Raw genomic sequence first — 20,817 nt, forward strand, 5'->3', positions numbered from 1 at the left:
ATTTGAGAACATATTAGTTCTGTACAACCAGTATGGAAGACATACAAAGCCACTATTTGTTGATTTGCTAAGTTGTAGCTGATCAAAATAACCAATTAAATTATTTACACAGGGCATTTTCTCATGTAAAAACAATTGGTTTTTGGGAAGTGACAGACCAAGGGGAAAGAAACTGATAGTGTGCATCACTCTGTAACGAGCCCACAAATTCAAAGTAACTGATCATGTGCAAACTGCACCAACACATCATGAAAACCGGAACAAAAATACTTAAGAGAGTACAGAACAGCACAGGAAATAACACAGAACATGCTGACTATTGCTGTCAAGGAATTGCTTGTATCCAGTTCACTAAGTGGGCCACGCCATGCATCCCTATCTTGAGAGGCATTAACATTACTCGGCCAACCATCCCTTCGAAAGGTGATCGCTGTCCTAGTGAAGATTTATACTTTGTACAACACAAAAAGGCCAAAATATCTTTTCAGTGATTTCCATGTGCCGAAGAATAGACATGTATTGCTAAGTAGTTGAAAACACAGGAATAGTAGGTAAAAACTCTTACTTGTATGTGGTCAAAGCACAGCAGAAAAGAAATGCAAGGACTCCTGAGTCTTCAGAGACATTCTTGTGCAGTGTGTAATGGCTGTTATTTTAGAGAAAAAACTGACATCTTCCTACACGTGTTTGTGAAAATTTAACAACTGAAAAGAATTACCTAGAAAAGCCTACAATGGACGATCACAAAATATTTTTCAATTTCCCCAAAAAATAAAATTGATTTTTTTTTTTTGGAAGTCATTGTTGAAGAGTTTGTAAAATCTTACATAAACTATTACAAATCTTAAAACAATTGTTGGCTCCTCAAGTAATTTTTCGCAAATCCGAAAGTATTTCACAAATCCAAGAATCATCATCAAGTCTAGAAAAAGTATTTTTCAAACCTATGTTCTGCTACAAGTGTGGAAGAGAATTTAGGAACTATGAGATTTTCTGTATACGGTGTGGTTCACTAAAGAAACCCAAACAGGATTGTGCAGTTGTGCAGTCTAGAGATTCGCTGTTATAATAGAAAATTACATTAATTTTGAAAGTGGATTGCAAAGTTATTCACTTTCTGGCAGAATACCATCAGATTTCTGTTAAGGCGAGGACTCTGAAGGGAAGGCTAAGTCAGTATGAGTTGCACAGAAGAAATCAAGTTCATCCAGAGGGCACTTTCTGGGAATTAAGTAGATGTGAAATTGAGGGCCCTTCATAACTTCTTGGATATCGCAGTTGGCGACATGTCATCCGTATCCCCCCTTCCCAAGGGGGGATCAGATCAATCTACAAGTATGGTTTTGCCATTCTTGTTTCTCTTTAGCTACAGTGAAAAGTTTGTCCTAGTTGGGTACAGTCGAACCTCGATTATCTGGACTTTTTCTCTAGTCCTGATTTTGCCATGAATATTTATTAGTCACGATCAAGATCCATAGCAATATTGTTTTTAGAACTATAGTATCGAAAAGTGCAGTCAAAAGTGAGTTTGTTTTGCTTTTGGAGAGCAAAAGCAGCACTCGCGCACGGCGTAACTAATGAAGAACACTCAAATGAGTTCTGATTGACTCAGAGTTGAGTGGTTCAAGATGTACAGTAGACCATATCGTTTTCCAAACGATTTGGAAAAGTGTTGTTTCACAATTAAATGTAGCCTGCGTCGCAGACAGTCTAAACTGCCAGGGATTTTGTGACACGTCCGGCTGCAACGCATTCTAGATTAAATGTTGCTTTATTTAAACAGTTTTGTTCTTTATTAATATTCATATTTTCAATTATCTGGACCCTCGATTATCCAGACTATTTCATCTAGTCCCAACAAGTCCAGATAATCGAGGTTTGACTGTACTTAAGCAGCTGTTTTCATGATCTGGATAGCAAAATGGAGTCCTCTTCTCCATTTATAATTTGGCCTTGATCAGGCTCTGGTTGTTCAAAGGCTGGATAATTATATTCAATCATTGCGTCGCACATGGCAGCACCAAACTTGCATACGTAGTTTGGACCAATCCGTTATTTTGTCTAGGATGTGGAATGTAAGCATTAAATCTTTCCTATTTCCTTCCAGAAGTCAGCTAAATCAACAACATGGTCCAACAGTCCAGTTGACATTAGTCTTGACAATTTAAGTCCAATGAGCCATAGGGACAAACCTGCACAACCAAGCATGAATGAGTTGTACTCGAATCAGCAGCAAATGCCTTCAGCTACAATGGCTCTCTATGGTATGCCACAGCAGAGTATGTATGCTATGGGAGGGGCTCCACCAATGAACTCAAGTGTCCCCATGATGGGTGTGGCACCACAGATAAACATGCTCAGGGCAAATATGAATCAGATGACTGTGTCGTCTAACATACCCATGATGCAGATGACAAACAGAGGAATGGGAATGATGCAGCCCCAACCAATGGGACAAATGCAAGGCTTTAATAGTAGTGGTTATTCAACATATAAGGGTGTGAGTTGATGTTTATGGCAATAGACAGTGTGAACACTTGTTACTGAGCTACTGCGTCGGTGTGCTGGAAGCATTTGGCTTAATTCCCACCAAGTGAGAATCTAGCAACAATAATACAAAAATTATAATACAACTGGATGATACAATCGAATCAAAATTCATATTGGCTGGCCCAAAAAATATGCTTAAAGACTTTCTGTAATGTGGCAAAAATGGGGATTAAAGTGGTATTGAAAATAGGTTCAACTGGCAAACAAAGTAAACTTGTTTTGGAGGTTGTCTGTCAGAGGTCTCTCTTAAACACAGGGCAAACCTATAGAAGGGAAGGAGACAACATTTCCAGTTGTTGGCTTCAATCCAACACAGATGGCAGAAGAAATGATGATTGCCATAAGATTTAATAGTGCAGTAGAGAATATTGTTTGCTTGATTTGTAAGACCTGGTTTGGCAAAACACTAGAATTTTTTTTTATTTTGATTTTAGGGGTTTCAAAGATGAGCGACCTAAACCTTAAAATTCAGAATCCTCAGTCAGCCAAAAGTCGGCTAATGCTAATAAAATATTCTAAAAAAGCAACAACCAAATCCTGCCATAGTCCAGTTTTTTAGTTAACCGAAAGTGCTGAACAAAAAGTGTTAAGACTCAAATTGCTAACAAAATATCGGCACGAATGTAATGAAGCGTGAGACGAAACACTGCAGAGTTTTCCATAGTTCATGTTCTCACGGGTGTTTGCAAATATTTTACTTCAGATCGAGACCAACCTCGTACAGATGCGTCCTCAATCATTTTGTTCAGCAGTCTTGGTTAACTCGAAAGTAGACTATAATGATTTCATAATCTAAATCTAAATGTGTTTGTTCATCGAGAATGAGGCACAAAGTCAGGCGTGTTCACAAACTACTTTTATGACCATTTTCACTCTAGAAAGCGGACAAATCGTCTGTACGGACGAGTCCTCCCACGATTTGTTCGTTTAATGTGAATTCCAGATGGACAACTCACCTCGTGTTGGTCATCTTAATTTGCAAGGGGCAAGACACTTACAGGCTTGGTTAGCTGCACTTTCCACCCGCCATTTTTGATTTCCCCATAAGCTAGCACTCGTCTCTATTTGCTAGTTCCATTCTCCATGAATATTTCAGCGACCAAAATGCAATCATTTCTTCACACAACTTTTGTGACAACAATTTTGTTCGTCCCATTTTCTTCCATTTGAGACGATTTGTCCGTATCTAAAGTGAAAACAGCTGATGTCTTGACTGTCATGAAACGATTTTCTTCTGTTGTCTTGAATAATAAAATCGAAACGCTTGAGCAAAATACACTGGCTGGCAAATAGTACAGAAATCGACATGGTGAAATTAAGGGTGCGTTTCTTTAAGAAAATCCAAGATTGGATTCTTAATCCGAAAGAATCCGAAAGCGGATTTTGCGTTTCTTTACTAAACAGATCAATCCAAGATCTCTTCGATCATGGTGCATCAAAGGAACCGAAGAATCCACTCTGGGCAAGGATTGATCTGTTTAGTAAAGAAACGCAAAATCCGTTTTCGGATTCTTTCGGATTTAAGAATCCAATCTTGGATTTTCTTAAAGAAACGCAACCTAAGTTCTGTGAAATCTTTGTTTATTCATTTTTTCCATCATCCTTCGGTAAGCACATTTGATTTTTTGTTGCTCTTTGAGAGGTGGGATCATTATCAGCTTGTCTCGAGCGATGCGAACCAATGAGGAGTTCCTATTGCAGGCTAATATCCTCAATCTGGATATTTGGTCTGGCTTCTTGATTTAGCTAGGATCTTGACAGTGGTTTTCAAAGTTTGTTGTACTTATATACGATAACCTAGAGCCAGTCATTTAACACATGTAATGACCCTTGCAAAGTCGTTTTAATGTGTAAATGCTACTTGATGCCAAGGCTGAGGTTTAAAGGAATGCTTGTGACAAGCCTTGCCATCAAGGCAAATTTGATTTAAAATGGTGCCGTTATAGCTCAGGGTTTCATACCGTATCGAGTGATTACGGAACAGCTTGAAAAATAAAGTCATGCTGGTTAATTGAAACCAAATTTTTTAACATTTTTGTAGGCATCGTCAATTTGATTTTGAACTTTGTCATGAATATAGAGTTATATAGTTAAACTATTCAAGTAGTGTATTGATGTTGAAGTCCCGAGTGCTTCAAAATCAGTGTATTTCAGTGTATTAAGTTCAACTTGATTTTTGTATATTCCATTTTAGTGACCGTTGTCCAGGATGTTGATGTTAATTTTCATCTCTTTGAACTTTGTTATTTCATTTAGAAGCATAAACAATGCGTAACGGCTATTAAATGGAGTGGTTACGCACAGTCCGAGAATCTTCGGTCGTCTGACACTTGCGTGAATCGATAGAACTGCTTAAACATATTGGTTTGAATAGGCCACGTTCGATATATCAATATTCTAACATGACTCCGAGGCTTTTGGGTCAAAATTGTAACATTTTTTCAGTTTCTTGTCTCTCAATTCCCAAAAGAGACTTGGATACCAAGAAAACAACGCCAAATACAGACGTTTGTCCTGAAAGCCTCGGAGCCATGTTAGAATATTGATCTATCGAACGTGACCTATTGTAGAGCCCAATCTAAATTCAGGAAATTTATTCCAGTATTTATACCAGTACGATTTAGGTGCAATTATACATTGACGCCAGCATTTTATTTTAGATGGTACAGGCAATGCTGTCGTGTGAGATTATTGCAAATTTTCTCATGATTTTAAAGGAGGACTTGTGACTTTAAGTCATACCTGTTTTATTTCTATGCATCCAAAAAAGGCTAGATTAAGCCAGTTGTCGCTTACCATGACCTGTTTCACGCAGTGTCAGACTTTCCAGTTTGGTGATGCGAACAGTACTAATTTTCTAGCAGCGATAACTATGTTTTCTATCAATAGGAATTCAAACTTCTCGGCCATTACAATGATCGAGTTTTGCCCAATGCAAGCATGTATGTATGCATGATCCATTTGCACAGATTTTAAGTATGCCGTTTTAACTGAGTCTTGGTATCTACACCAATATGTTCTTATGGTGACAATCCCAACACCTGTTACGTGTCTGTATAGTCCACAATAGGTATTTTCTCTTTTTTAATTCTACTCAAACTGCTATCACTATAATGTAGTATGACGACATATATTTACAATAAAAGTGCGAAGGGCCTTGATAGACCAGAGAGTTGTCGGCAGCTATCAGTGCGTGATAAAGTTTTTTTTACACTTGAGGCCAAAGAAAAATAAACTTGTGCAAGAGCTTGCTAACTTACATTTGCTGTGCATGTCAGATGTTTCTCTCCGCTAGCAACAATCTCTGATAAGGGCTTTTTTTAACGGCTGTCCCACAAACAGGAATAATGAGATCACATCAACTGTTGTTCTTAACATCTAAGGAAAGTTTTCCCTTTTGCAGAGGAAAAGTAAATTGTTGCTCCTAACTATTTGCAGTTTGCTGTTAATAATTTGTTTCCCACACTGTCTTGTGTTATTCATGACTAAAGGTTGTCGATAACTTTAGTTTTCCAGGGCCTTAACATTACAATGACCCTGAACAGCAGCTGGGGAAGCAAATACCTGTTAATATGCATGTCCAGAGAATGAATGTCGAATCATAATGTGCCCGGCACACACGTTTCCCCTGAGTTATCGTTCAATTTTACAAAAATTTTATATAATAACGCTGTAAATAAAAACTACCATACGAAACTATAGGAAAGTCAAATTAACACTAACAAGAGAAAGCAATCTTGTTTGATGATAATGTAAAGTACCAGGGAAATTTTATCTATTTTTATGTTGCAGAATTAAAGATTTGTTTGAACCGGTATTAGCATTAAGTTGTATTAAGACTTACTAAATTCCCCCCTTTATATTAACTCGTGAATTGCGCATGCGCAACACGAGTTATCGTGAGTTGTGGGAAAATGTGTCGCTCGCGCGATGGGCTGTAAACATTATGCAAATGAGGTACGCTCGCGGCTTACTTTTAAATTGCTGTTCATCTGTAATTAAAATAAGCTGTTTTAAAGGCCGAAATGAGAAGATATAAGTTAAAGAAGACTCGGCCACCGAAAATGAGAACATCGAGGATCGTAAAATCGATGAGCAACACAAGTTCTCACTGGATGCGGACTTCGTATGGATTTTGCAGAAACCGAAGTCGTTGAAGTACGGTCACGGTATGGTAAATGCGCATATAGCGAGCGAAATGATATAAACACAGAGCATTTATTTATTGTATCGCTAAAAACAACGAAAAAAGAAAGGAAAAAAAAATATCGATCTACCTTCCAACCGGCGTCGATCGCGGAACTTTTCCACCCGCATCTTGTTCACTGTCCTCTGTGCTGCGTGAACATTACATGAAGAGTAATTATTATAACAATTAATGAAACCGCTGATAACTCGGCGGGCTCGAGTCTGCCAGGATTGTCTGGAGGCTAATTTGGCCTTCACCGAGCAACTGTCAGTGAGCATATTTGGCATTCGTGGATTTTTCTGACGCTCGACAGTGCCTTTTTTAAAACTTAGAGGTCACGTGTTCATTCGTCGGCAAATAGAGTCGCAACGTTTGTTTTGAGGGAAGGTCTTCCTCACACGTTTTGCACCGGAGCTCTTTGCAAGCTACACACAACACAGGTAAGCTGAAACAAGATGTTTTGTTCGAGAAGCTTGGTTTCGAAGAAATCGGAGTGAATCAACGTAGTAGTTAAAGGATACATCAGTCGTCGCGATCACCGACTGAGTCTGAAGAGAGATTAGCATTCCACATTAGTCCGTTTGTGTTGGACTTTTTTGAACATGGTGAAAGAGAAGTTGTTGAGACAGTTTGTCTTGTTATTTTTCCTTTGATTATCTTTATGGAAGACCAGGTGTCCAGCCTGAACGAGAAAGGAGACAAAACTATAGTTTTGGGGCCAGGAAGTTCTGACACGGAAATTAAGGATGTGTTTATAAAGTCGTTGCGCTTTCAAGTGGGTTTTGAATACAGATCGCGGATTTAAAGCAGCTTCCTGGACTTTAGAAAACAAAAGTGGTAATGCTCAGTATTACTTCGAAGTTCAATTCTAATTTTTGTGAACGACTACTAAAGCCACGGCCGATAAAAACTCAAGCTTTCGCTTTAGCGTAAAGAATTAATTATAACATAACTAAAGCAAAGCGCGCGCTCTGATTGTAACCTCGTTCCCAGGGTCTTTTCCCTGGCTTGGGGGTGGGGCGGGAAAAGGCCCTGGGATCGGCTGGTCACATGATCTCAGAACACCCAAATATCTTGGGTGTACTACATTATCATATGTTAAACGGAACTTTCAAGATGGCGGTCTCGTCGAGTGAACCAAAGTTTTTGTCAGTGCTTCGTCGAGTCGGATTTTCCTTAAATAACGGTAATTTTCCACCCTTAAATTTAAAACCTCTTCAAATGAAGTGTTCTGAATATATGCTGAAAGGTCAGGATGTTATTGGAGTCCTACCTACTGGATTTGGCAAGTCAATGCTCTTTCACCTTCTACCTCATTTTATTCCTGTGAAGACCACCAAGAACATAGTTATTGTGGTATGTCCATTAAATTCCATCATTGAAGATCAGCTGAAAGTCTTAAAAGCTCGCAGGATAACCGCTGATGTCTTACAGCTTGCTGTAAACGAGAAGTAACCGGCCGAGAACTTGTTCGGAAATGAACAAGAATCAAGCGAGCACGTGGTCCCGGATTCAACGAAGTTTCCTCGAGATGTTGTTGATGGCAACACTTCGTAGAGTTGAAATGGGCCACAGGAAATCCAGGAGTGTTCTTGCGTATGCTTCGCAAATGCTCACCAAATCGACTTCCGAGGCTTCGACCGGTTTCACCGATTTGGTGAGCATTTGCGAAGCATACGCAAGAACACTCCTGGATTTCCTGTGGCCCAACATTTCAACTCTACGGGCCATATTATCACAGATGTCCAGGTGCGTGGTATGCGTTTGTGTAGTGGCACCAACATCCAGCGAAAACAACAGGAGATGAGGCTGATTTTTCGGCTAGGAACAGTGCAGCCGCATGGACTAAACATAAACTTCAGCTACATTTAAACAATGCACGCGCAATTTTTCTACGTGCGCGCGCCCATCTAACGTAGTTACAAATCTACTGCGTATTTTAACGGTTTTTTAACACTAAAGAAGGGTCATATACCCGAAACGTCTGTGTTTTCAAGAACATTTTTGACACTTTCCGATATTTATACATCCAGTATCGCTTCAATCGTTTTTAACCAAGTGTCACGCATCAACAATGACTTTTTAGTCTACCAATATACATTAAGGACGGTGCCTACTTTTGTTAGTGCGCACACGTTCTGTGCGTCACACAAGGAATGGTTTAAGTGCCACGTGCGCGCGGGGCTTGACATGACGCAATCAACCACGCTACCAGGTACACGACGACAGAGCTGAATAACGCAAAGGGCTACGTCACAGCCCAGCGCATGGGAACGTGGACTCAGGCGCGCGCGGTTTAAAATGGCTGCGATTCGCGGGTAATTTTTTTTTGGTATTTAAACTTAAAAACTAAGGCGGTTGTTTAAAAAATAAGGAAATTGCTTAGAATTTGGGGGAGAGAAATAAGTATCTCGAAAAAGTAAGGCCTGTCGAACGTTGTGAAAAATTGTTTTCTTCAATAATTTCGCCCTCAAACTTACGCGGACGCGATAATATTTTTCGGGGGCATTGTAACCCAATGTTTACATTCGTGTTCTGGGTTTTGTTGGGGATATTTCTTCCTCGTACGATGGGAAATGACGGTTGCTGGCTCGCTGGAAAGACGAGACGAAGAAAGGAGAGCTGCTACGGAGATTTAAGGCCACTAAACGACGCTTTGGCAAGGGCTGCGGGTACACCGCCTCGTACAAAAGTTTGTTTAAAGCACTGGCGATCGATCGAGAAGGATGACAATCGATGTTCGTCTACTTTGTCAGAAACACACAGTCCAAAATTGACAGCCATACCGAGGGGACTGTACAACTACATTGACCACCATGGGGAAAATTCCAAGAAATACCGCCCGGGCTCGAAATGGTGCTACAAATGTCGAGCATCTTGCTACAATCAACCTGGATTGTCAGTCATTGAAAGACGAAGGGTAACATTCATATATAAGAAATGTAAATACATATTCCAATACTTCCACCAAAGCTTTCTAAGACCTCAAAACTGAATATTATCTTTATTAAATATTGCAGAAAAACAAAGAAAGAAAACAGCTAACAAATGATATTGGTGTAGAGGAGGCACTACAACTGTTCAGAGTGGAAAAAGAAAAGTGTGAGGAACTGAAAAAGGAGCTGACTGCAATACAAAGTCAACTTTCAGGGATACAAGGTTTCACTGACAAACAAAAATCTTTTCATTCTTTGACTCTGACTAAAAAGCCAAAAATGCTATTTGTGATACTTAGATATGCAAGAGTAGATTTAAATACTAGATTATTAACAATCTCTTTCAGAAATGCCTTTGAAGTCCAAGTTAAAACTCCAGCTTTCCCTCTACAAACATTATGGGACTGAACAGGGCAATCTGTATGATCCCAGAGATATGCAAGAATTTGCTGCAAAACATTCCCCTGGTCTTTGGGAGACCCTCCTGAAAGCCTTGACAGGAGATCGTGGTGCACTAACAAGTGAACGGGCTGACCTGCAAAAGAGGCGGATAGTTGCGTTACTTCACATTCTTGCTTATTTTAGGTAAGTAATAATTAAAAAAATGATTATTTTTTAACAAAATCCAGCCAAAAAATTTTTGGTAGTAAATATTAAAAATATATAATATCATAAATTCCCACACGCACAAAACAGAGATTAATGAGATGCTTATCTCGTCAATAACAATAATAAGTATTGTTGCAATCATATCAAAAGAATAATTAAATTGTTACATCTTTAACAGTTCTGTAATGTTATTTTTATTTTTACATCACAGAAAACAAGTCATTTTCAGAAAACAAGTGGATTGCATGCATCAGTGAGCGGCCTTTCGCTAGATGGTCTTTCAGCTGGTCAAGTGTTAGGCTTTTCAGCAAACCCACGAACAATTGAAAAATTCAGGAAAGAACTTGCTGACAACCATCCCAAGTTTGCAGCAGAACAGATTTCTAAGGGAACAAATGTAATTAAAATATTGTCACAATAATATTTTGGCCTAATAGTTTTGTTCTCAAAAAGGTTACAAAAGTCAAGATTACAAAAACAACAGACAGTTCTGTATCATTGACATGTTATTTGTGGGAGATGGATAAAATCTCTGTAAATCTGATAAAATGTTCTTATTTTTGAACAGCTGAAATGTTTTATGATATTCATGCTGGATGACTACCACATTTATTTATTTATTTGTAAGATTCGTACAAGTACAGGTGCTTAACAATAGGACATAAGTCCCCTACTTGGTTAATACACCCACACCCAACCCCCTAAAAAATATCCCGAAAAAACCGTTCCCTGACCCGACTAAACTACAAATCAAATAATCTAAATAACACAAATACAATCTAAAATATACTAATCAACTTAGCAAGTACAGACAAAGGAAATATTAACACAGCGACACTTAGGACAAATTAATTTAAAAGAACGAAAATTGTCACCATCAAAAACATTTAAAAGTGCCCCAAAAGCTCAGAACATCAACAGCTGTACACATGGCCTCCAGCTTACTGGACATCCACATGAGCGTTCCAGCAATTTCCAAGACATCACAAGCCCCTCTCCACCGCCCAGTTTTCATAGAAGGACAGGTGAAAGTGTGCCAGGGGGGAATTGCTTCTGAGGTGGTAAAGAGCATAATGGCAGATGCCTTGAGAAGTATGCAGACAACGTACCTTCACCAAATCCATCCCAAACTGGCTCAGGTAGATCCAGCAAAGTTAATACAGTCAATGCAAGAAATGACGTACATACAGTTAGTCTTTTGAATGAAAACAGGTAAGACCCTATTTTTGTTGCATAACAAGATATTGATTTAGGAATATTTTTTCTTCTATTTGCAGGGTTTACAATGGAGGTAGTCGAGATGAGCTGGCAACATTAGAAACTTGCACACTGCTTGATGTTTTTGAGCATGAGTTGAAAAGCAAAGAAAATTATAGAGATGCGATACTGTACCTATTTGAGATGTACCCAGCTTTAGAAGAGTATGCGAAGTGCTACTATTTACCTTTACCAGCTGACTGGCCAGGATTTTATTATCCCAAAAAACTAATCGCACAAGGAAAAGAAGAGAGAATTGCCACAATCATTCCAGAGCAGGGACAATTTCATGTTTACTTGAATGCTGTGGAAGACGTTGTTTTGATGTTTAAGTTCTTTTTTGATGAAATGTACAAAGCTGTTTTTGGTGGAATTCTTGCAAAGAAACCTAAACCCTACCGCTCCACATTATGTGTCACAGCAGCTTTTCTTGGATGGAGCCTTGTACGTGACAAAATACTGCCAAAATGTGGCTCATGCAAGTCTCATGAGTTTGTTTCAGTCCTTTATGTTCTTTACCATGTTGTGCCAATTGTGTTTTTCCAATACCAAGCATTCCGGAGTGGTGATCTAAACGACTTTGAGAACTTAATGATCCAACTGTCCATAATATTCATCTCATGGCAGCGCAGACACTATAACAAATCAACCCTCTCTTTTCTCAGTGACATGGCACATCAGGAAACATTCCATCCAGCTTACTATCAAGTGAAACAGAAATGGCTTTCTATCATCACCGAGAAAAAAGTAGAAATTTTCCACTCTTTATTGAGAAAAGACACAAGAAATTGGAGTACAGGACCAGAAATCCAAAACACTGCGAGAACAATAGGATCATCTGGATTTCTTGCATATTTCAAGGAATGGTTCGTTCCAACATATCAACGAGGCACCCGTGAAGCAAACTACTGGAAAATAGCTGGGAAGACAGCAGAATATTTGTTGGAATTATTTAAGAAAATAGCTACAAACATGGACAAAGCTAGCGAAGTATATACGCGTTGTTTACAGTTTATTGTTTTTTGGCCCCATGTTCAATTCACATCCTCCACTAAATGATACACCTAACAAATTGTAAGCCTTTTGTTTTTGTTTTTTAATAGGTTCCTCGTGCAACGTCCAAAAATGATAAACCAAAAGGGAGGCAGACATTTGAACTCCCATCTTTTGGTGCAAATGTGGATGTATGTAGCTTTCCGTTATCATATCAAAACGAACAATTTGGTCAGGTGCAGCCTTTTATAGAGGCTTTATGTGACCTACCATCACGTCGTTCCTCTTCTAGAAGACCCATTAGAAGATTGGCATGTTTTCACACCTTCCACGAGGCATGTGCATCGGCAACTGGACCACGTCCCATCTGTAGGATTCCTTTGGAGAGAAAAATTGAAGAACTCAGTCAATCATTTAACAAAGGCCTCTTATCTAGCACCTGTGAACATGATAGCTCTGTAAGTTCTGATGATGATGATTTTGATACAGAACAGCACCTCCCAAATCCCTCTACCAACACCTGTAATTACTACACTTCACAAGCTTGGGAAAACACCATCACCAATGCCACTAATGCATATAATCCAGTGAAACAACCCACAAATGCCAACAGAGTACAAACACTTCTTCAACCAGCTCGACGACCATCTCAAACCTTTCAAGACCAACCATCTGATCAAACTCCTGAAGGCAGGCCCCCATCTCAAGTTTTCATTTCTGGACTACCAACCCTTAACATATCCATTCCAGTCACAATGCACCATCACTTTTCAAGCTGGCACTTTCCTAAAAATCTGTCACAATCTTCAATTCAGGGACGGAGCGGAAGCAATGCTTGTATTCATAGCCCTAACAATGGCAAAACTGTTTCACACATTTCCTTTACAGTCTGTTGATCCTACAGCACCCCTTAACTCAACCTTAGCATATCTCATAGTCTCTGGCATGTTAATTGGAAATCAGAATTATGATAGAGTAACCAAGGGAGTACCGCAATATTTAAGTGTTAGAGAAGGTGTGTCCAACTTAAGTTTTCTTGGGAGTGTTACAATTGGAAGAGAACTCCCTGTCAGCATCGTGGATGAGAATGCTCCATCAGCCTCGCTTCTACACCACTTGAATCTTTCACTCAACTCAACAACCAGGACAGCGCACCTATTCATACTAGGTCGAAACACTGTTGCATTCATTCCACTGACAAACAATCAACTTTTGCTGGTGGACTGCCAGTTACATGGCCACACTGGAGCTCTGGTAGCACACTGTGAATGCACGAGCCTTCCTGAACTTTTAAATTGGTTCAGAACTTTCAACGCTTACCAGTATACACTTGGCACAGTAACAAAAGTAACATTTAATTAGGCAAGGTGATAGTTGAAAACTGTAAACAACATTCATGAGTTCTTTCATAAATCTACAGTGTAAAGCTGGCTTTAATATCTAATTATCCAGTATTCTTTGAAGTGAATTTCTGAATTTCATCATTCGAGTTCTGAACAAAATTTATATTGAAATTAAAATATACACTTAAGTTTAAGGTGATCTAAGGAGTGACTGAAATTTTTAGGCCCTAAATTTCATTCTTATGACGTGATAAAGAAAGGTAATTTTTACGTCATGCGTTGCTCAGCTACAGTGTCATGTTAAGGTAAAAAAAAATTGACGTTTATTTTTTAGGAGCTGGAGTTATAAAGTTTGAAGCAACATAGGCAATAGGCATTTTTTAAACTGTTGAAGGGCTTCTCTTTACATTATTAATTTATTATTTATTCATTTATTACGATTTAATGACTACAAAGAATAAAAATACGCTATAAGCTTATGGACGACGTGTATTTTTTTTCTCTCGTGGTATTTCCCCCGCGCTGCAAAACTGGAGAAGTTGTGCTTTCGAGGACAAAGAAAAGCGAGAGTTGACGTTGAATACAGAGTAAGAACGTTTATTTAGGGATCTATTTTGCTGTCATTTCATTTCTTAGAATTGAAATTTGTTCTAAATAAGAGCTTAAATGCATCGGATTCACCGACATTCGATCAGTTAAGACTTACTCACCTCGTGTTATTCCAGCTTCGCAAATCACCATAAATAACTCCTTCATGTCAATTTACATGCCATGTGCTATACTTCTTATTATTCCTGTACGTTAACTTGACGATAAAAATGAATCCACTGAGTTCTAAGGTCCATTTCTTGGCACAAACCAGACAAACAAAACGTAGAACGAACAGAACAGAAAATCAACTCGAATAAACGACAAAATCGGATTTCGGCGCCAAAGTCTCGCGCATGCGCAGACGTTATTCAGCTCTGTTGTAAATGACTAAATTGAAAGCAAAATTTTCCTACTGTAACGCGCGCGGGCGACAGCAACTTCCAGTCAAGGAGTCCAACAGCCAACGGTTTAATTATTCGTCTCTCAACGTTTAGCTTACTTGTACATGGCAAGTCTACTCACACACCCGCTACTACCTAACGTGAGTCTCTTATATACCCTGTATTACGAGTACATTGCGCATCCCATACTCGCCATATAATCGTCTCTTAGTCTTAGAACTCTTGCGAGTATACATTCAAATACAACCGTTATACATCTTAGCACGCGCATCATAGCTCGTGCAATCACTATATCAGTTTCATTACACTACTGTGACCAAATCAAGTTTAATGAAACTGTACTTAAACCAGGAACACCAGAACAGCAGCATATCGCTTACCACTAACTGTTAACGTCTTCCAGCTGAAAAACTAGCTGTTATCTGTCGAAAATTATACTAAAATCCGACTGTAAACGTGTACCTGCAGATGGCGTAGTGCGCGCGCAAAACAAGTGCGAGATACGCAAATGTTTTACTTACTGGGGAGGTGACAGGAAAAAATGTAACAGGCACCGCAAAAAGTTTAAAAAAGGACAGGAGCCATAATCGGGGACGGAGACCGCAAGTCTCGGGATTCGCGCGCACCTATGATATGGGACAATTTTTCTATTTTTAGAACAAATTGCGCCATCCTGACGTCATATATCCGCGCGGATTCACGCACATGTCAGGGGCTCTCGCGTGGATGTTGTCACGTTGCGTGATCAAATGGTGAGAGTTGAGAGATTTTCTTGCGTATTTTTCACAGCGATGGCAGGGAATAAGGCAGGGAATACGAACCAGGGCGCTTATATGTAGTTTTATGCTCTGAGCTAACTGAAAAGGTGGGTTTTTCAGGGTCGAAAACAAGACTTCAATCTCGCGCTGGGAATGAATAAGAAGATCTGTTCACGCTAGTTGTAAGCTTACGCGTATGCTTAAGAATATAGCAAGAAAACTCTCTACTCTGGTATCGAGTTAATTTGTGAGTTTCTCAGACAATGTTTAATCATAACCAAAACCTGTTTTGATGGTTTCGTATTGTCTCTGCTTGTTTGGTGAGTTTGCAAAAGTTTTTGAAAGGAAAGTCTGACGCGTACAATTAGCTCATTTGCATAGTGCATGCAGCTCGTGCACTTTCAAGTCCGAGTCGGTGTTTTCAATTGTCAACAAATCTTGACAAAGATTTCTTTCGTTATCTTTTGTGCTGAGATGCTGCAACAAATTTCACGAATGCAAAAAAGGCTACTAACATCATGTGTGTTTCGTCAACATAAGCATAGTGAAGTTTTACACTGCGAAAATGAAAATAGACAAGGAGTTTTGATAACTCGATCATCTAAATCGAAATCGTTATTCCAAGTTGATTAAAGAAAGCGTCATCGTAACTTTGCTGATTGTTTCTGCTTTATTCACATATTTTCAGCTGAGCTTTTAATATGTTCTCAAACATTTATCATTCTTAAACATATTTAAAAACTATAGAGCTATTGTTTGAGTTCGATGTACGCTTTCACACCAAAGTGCGGCGGAAGTACAATTTGTCATGTTTACTGACTGTACAAAACACGCATCGGCGGGCGCTCTCACTCATCGACAACAGAGAATTTACTGGATTTTTACACGAATAAAACTGAGCAGTATCTACGGACGTAAAGTTATTAAGCCTTGATGAAACATCAAGCGTTGCTTACAATTCGAGCGAAACTTAAACTAGCAATTATTTTGTTTTACTTTTCGGTCGCGATAGACTGACAAATTCCTCGCAAGCGTGTGGCAAGAGGAGCTAGGAAACTATGAAGTCCTGAAGCTCTGCTATATCTAAATATATCCAGCTAGTTTTTTGCTGTGTAATGGAAAAGCTGTTAATCTTCAACATATGTGAAATTTAAAGTGGAGTAATGTACAGCTCATGTAAAAGAAGCATCAGTCGGAACGCAACTTGGTCAGCGATATATATAAGCTTACAGCGGAACATACCTAAGTTCGACACTGTCTTACTTCACTCAAACTGGAGCAGCTTACGACGAAAATACTTAAGCAAAATTCCAACAGACGTAAACGCGTTAAGTTGTGGGGCAAAAACATGAAACATTTCGGGAATTTCGGAAGCCATTTCCCCCGCGCGACATCCGCAAAAATCCTCGCAGCATGTACGCGCGTGTGCCGCAGGTGATGGCGCAATTTGTTCTAAAAATAGAATTATTGTCCCATATCATGGGGACAACCCCAATACTCGAAATGGCGCGCGCTTACGGTCTCCGTCCCCGATTATGGCTCCTGAAAAGGATTAATAACTTTAAAAAACCCGTGGTTACCCCTATATTTTATGCTATGAAATGGAAGTGGCAAACCTATTCAGCAGGTGATTAGTTTCTGGTTGTGAGGAAAAGATATTTAGACTGTATTTTAGCTGAAACAGAGGAAGGCTGTCAGAGACGCTAAAAGTGCTGTTGCAACGATTTTGTTATTAAAAACATACCAAAAATGGTTTTTATGTTACCATTTACCATGTAGTTTTCAGATCTTTATAAACGTGTTTACTTTTCTGTATGTAAAGGCGAATTCTAAAGAAGGCTGTGAAGAAATATCCTCTCCTTCTATTTTCAGAAAAATTCTGATGTCAGCATTTTTGTTGAGATTCAAGGCTAATTATCTCGAAAAAATGCGTGGCTATCCTCTTTTTTCTTTGTGGATTTCGATAGCCCTTGCAAAGATCTACTTTTTCCGCAAGGTCCTAACCTGGCGCAAAAACCTTTGTATTTAGTAGGCACCGTCCTTAACTCGTTTTTGCGTGTTCAATTTTCTCGGCTTTTGTCGCGCGGCAAAGAAAAAATATAATTTCTTGTTTTCTCATCAATTATAATACACCTCAAGTTGAGTTCTTTTTGTTGATATTTTGTAAAATTTTGGCCCGTCATTTGTTCAACTTTAAATAAACGATGTCTTAAAATCTGATCTTATACATGGCTGTGGTTACTGGGCATATGGTTTATTTTTCTGCTTACGCTCGCTCTGAAATATTTCAAAAAAACTCCAGTGAATTAGGGGTAGGCTTTGAATCATTACGTCACACCCATGTTTCGTGCCAAAAATTATACAAATTTTAAATTTGAATCCGAGCAAGCAGAACAAGTCGACTTCATTTTACAGAAGTAGAAGTCTACTTGTGGCAAGTCTATCTGGAGGAGTTCATGCGGGATGTTTTGGTCTATGTAAGCATTAACTTTGAATGGCTACCTTGGAACTGCAAACACTGATGCCCCGTCCACACTACGCCGGAGAAATTTGAAAAGGGTGTTAATCACTCTGAAAACACATTAAATGTTTTCCGCCCACACTTCGTTGGAGAAATTTGAAAACGCAACAATCACCGGTCATTTTGGAGTTGTGTTTGAGGAAATCGTGACGTCATCGTTTTGGAAAAGCTCCATTTTGAAAATGTTTTCCGTCCACATTAAAACACAAAGCCGGCAGTGTTTTCGTTTGAAGAGCGCCCGTTTTCGTGGCGAATTAGTGTGGACGGAAGACCTAACCGTAGAAATAAAGCCGCGTTTTCAAATTTCTCTGGCGTAGTGTGGATAAGGCCTCAGTGTAATCGTTTATCAAGTATTACAAATCAAACCTGAAGGTCAAAATTGTTAAAATTACGCACTGGTCTGTAAACACGCACTGAGGAAAGGAAAATAAACCATGTTTCCTCGTTGCCTTGTTGCAACTTGAAATGAAAATATCGCCTAGACTTTGCATTTCACGGAATTTTTACATCGGAAACTTCCGTCGAAAATGTCATGAACGTGTCCTTGTACATGTATGTCCTTATAGGCAGAACCTGAAAATGCCATTTTGCAACAAAACTCAAAACTCGCCTCTGTTTATCTCATTTCATAAAGGGAGAATGATTAATGTTTTCATTAAGACAGTATTGCCTTGATTTTTCAATATTTCCAATGTTCACTTTTCAACCACATTTACTGCCAACTATTTTTTGGTGAACCAGAAACAAAAATGATAAATGTTTAAAACACATGACCTCGTCCATCCTTGTCAAATTTAATAGCATGATCGTTTCAGTTGTAATGCCTTCTTATCCAAATGTTACTTTGTTTCCTTGGTACCTTATTAGCGAACACTGAACTACTGCTCGTACTCTAAATATGAAAATCAACCACAATATTCCCTAAACCAGATAATACTAAACATAATCTAGAAAATATTTTAATTCTTTTGTTCAATTGACGAGTTTGCTCAGAGCACTTTGATGTTTTTTTTGCTGAGGGTAAGGGTTTACATTTTGCCTCATTAGGATAGAAGGCATCGTGTTAGATATGAGTTGACTAAACAGTTAACGAGCTTAGTACATGGAGAACGTTTTAGCTTTTTGTATTGTATTGTGTTGTATGCGTCACACAAGTGTTCAATACATCGGGCTCAAATTTCTTGTGAAAGTTAATCGTGCTATGCCTATTCGATATTTAGAACTGATATTTTTGTGGCTCGATCAGAAATTAAATCGCTCATACTAATAAGGCAAATATTGCAAACAAAGATTCCCCTTCTTAAAGTGCCACTGAAACGAAATTTTCGTATGTGAGATTTTTGCTTAGTAATAAAGTTTCAACCTTACTTGGAAACACTGCAGACTTTTTTTTCGCATACGGTAAGCGAAAACTGCTTTTTCAGCCGTTCGAAATTGGCTGGTTAAGCCCAAAATTGGCGGCCATCTTGGCGCGGCCAAAACAGCCTAGTGACGTCACTGGTTGTATTGCTCTCATGCCGCGCTGAAAATTTAGAGTGATTATGGGAGAAGAGAATACTGTTCGAAGCCCCCCAAAAAACATCTTAAGGACATCTCAGGGCTGTAAAGCAGATAATAAGAGTAGCCTTAGACATGAAGAGGTGGAGAGTCGATCCTGGGGCTTTTCAGTCTATTTAATTGGATATTTTATGTAAGCAAGCAAACGAGTGGGAGTTCTTAGATCGCAAAATGATCGGGACTCTTAGTGAAATGGCCAGCACTCAATTAAACAATATCTACACTCATAAAGTTAAAAGAAATGAAAACAAGAGAAAGCGGCTTTTGAAAATATTATCCGGAGTGCTGCTGCACGAATCGTAGCAACAACGTTTCGAGTTTTCGAGTCGCTTCGCTTCGAGGAAACCTGACGCTTTGTGAGTTTCACCGCGGACGAGATTGTGCCACAGTGACCTTTAGTCTAGTTGTATCTGCTACATCCTACAAGTTATCACAACAGCAACAATTTAAGAAACCCTCTTATTTTATATGAGGGAGCGAATTTAAACTATAAAGGTAAACTTAGCTGCCATGACCCTACAATTATAAGTTTTCAGGAAACGAGAGAAAGCGTGACAATGTCGGCGGCGAAAGGTCATATATGCAAATTGGTTCAAATTCTGTTTAATAAACCTTCGACTAAATAATAAACTAGTGACGTTTAACGAATTGCTTTGAACTTGAATACTACTAAATGAAGATCATAGACATAAGTATGTGCTAAAGAACTCCAAGTTATCCATCGGCCGTGAAATATTACAATTGGGAGATACGTGTAAAAGAGAAGCGAAATTCCCGCTTTGTTTACACTGATACGTATGCGGCGATAAAGCAAACCCTCCTGCGGATCACAATTTTCAAAGATACATTTTGTCTACCACAAGAACTCTCACTTATTAATATCATAAAAAGATGTTCTCTGTGTGAAAAGAAGTACTCGACTCAAAGCTTGTGGACCGTTAATAACTTCATGATTGTGCGGATGGCTGATGCGCTTACGGCTTTTAATGCAGCAAAGTTGCCGAGGACATATTCGAACCTTGTTAATAGACCTTAGATAAACGTGAGAATCCAAATTTCAGAACCAGGCTGAAAACAGACGACGAAATATCGTGTTTAGGCTTCAGGACGTG

At 39.0% G+C, this 20,817-nt stretch overlaps 1 protein-coding gene across 3 annotated transcripts in view; it reads left to right on the top strand.

Moving 5' to 3' along the window:
* LOC145479973 (clathrin interactor 1-like) overlaps positions 1-6,363 on the top strand; it is a 111,207-nt gene extending 104,844 nt beyond the window's left edge. For 2 of the 3 annotated variants that reach the window (XM_081458461.1, XM_081458460.1), the window contains exon 9: positions 2,108-6,363. In XM_081458461.1, the coding sequence (XP_081314587.1) occupies positions 2,108-2,509 (402 nt within the window). In that variant the 3' untranslated portion in view covers positions 2,510-6,363. The remainder of the gene's footprint in view (positions 1-2,107) is intronic. The other variant, XM_081458462.1, reaches the window with a different exon arrangement.
* The last annotated feature ends 14,454 nt before the right edge of the window (positions 6,364-20,817 follow it).

This window comes from Orbicella franksi, chromosome 2 (genome assembly GCF_964199315.1).
Source record: "Orbicella franksi chromosome 2, jaOrbFran1.1, whole genome shotgun sequence".
In the NCBI taxonomy this organism is placed as follows: Eukaryota; Metazoa; Cnidaria; class Anthozoa; order Scleractinia; family Merulinidae; genus Orbicella; species Orbicella franksi.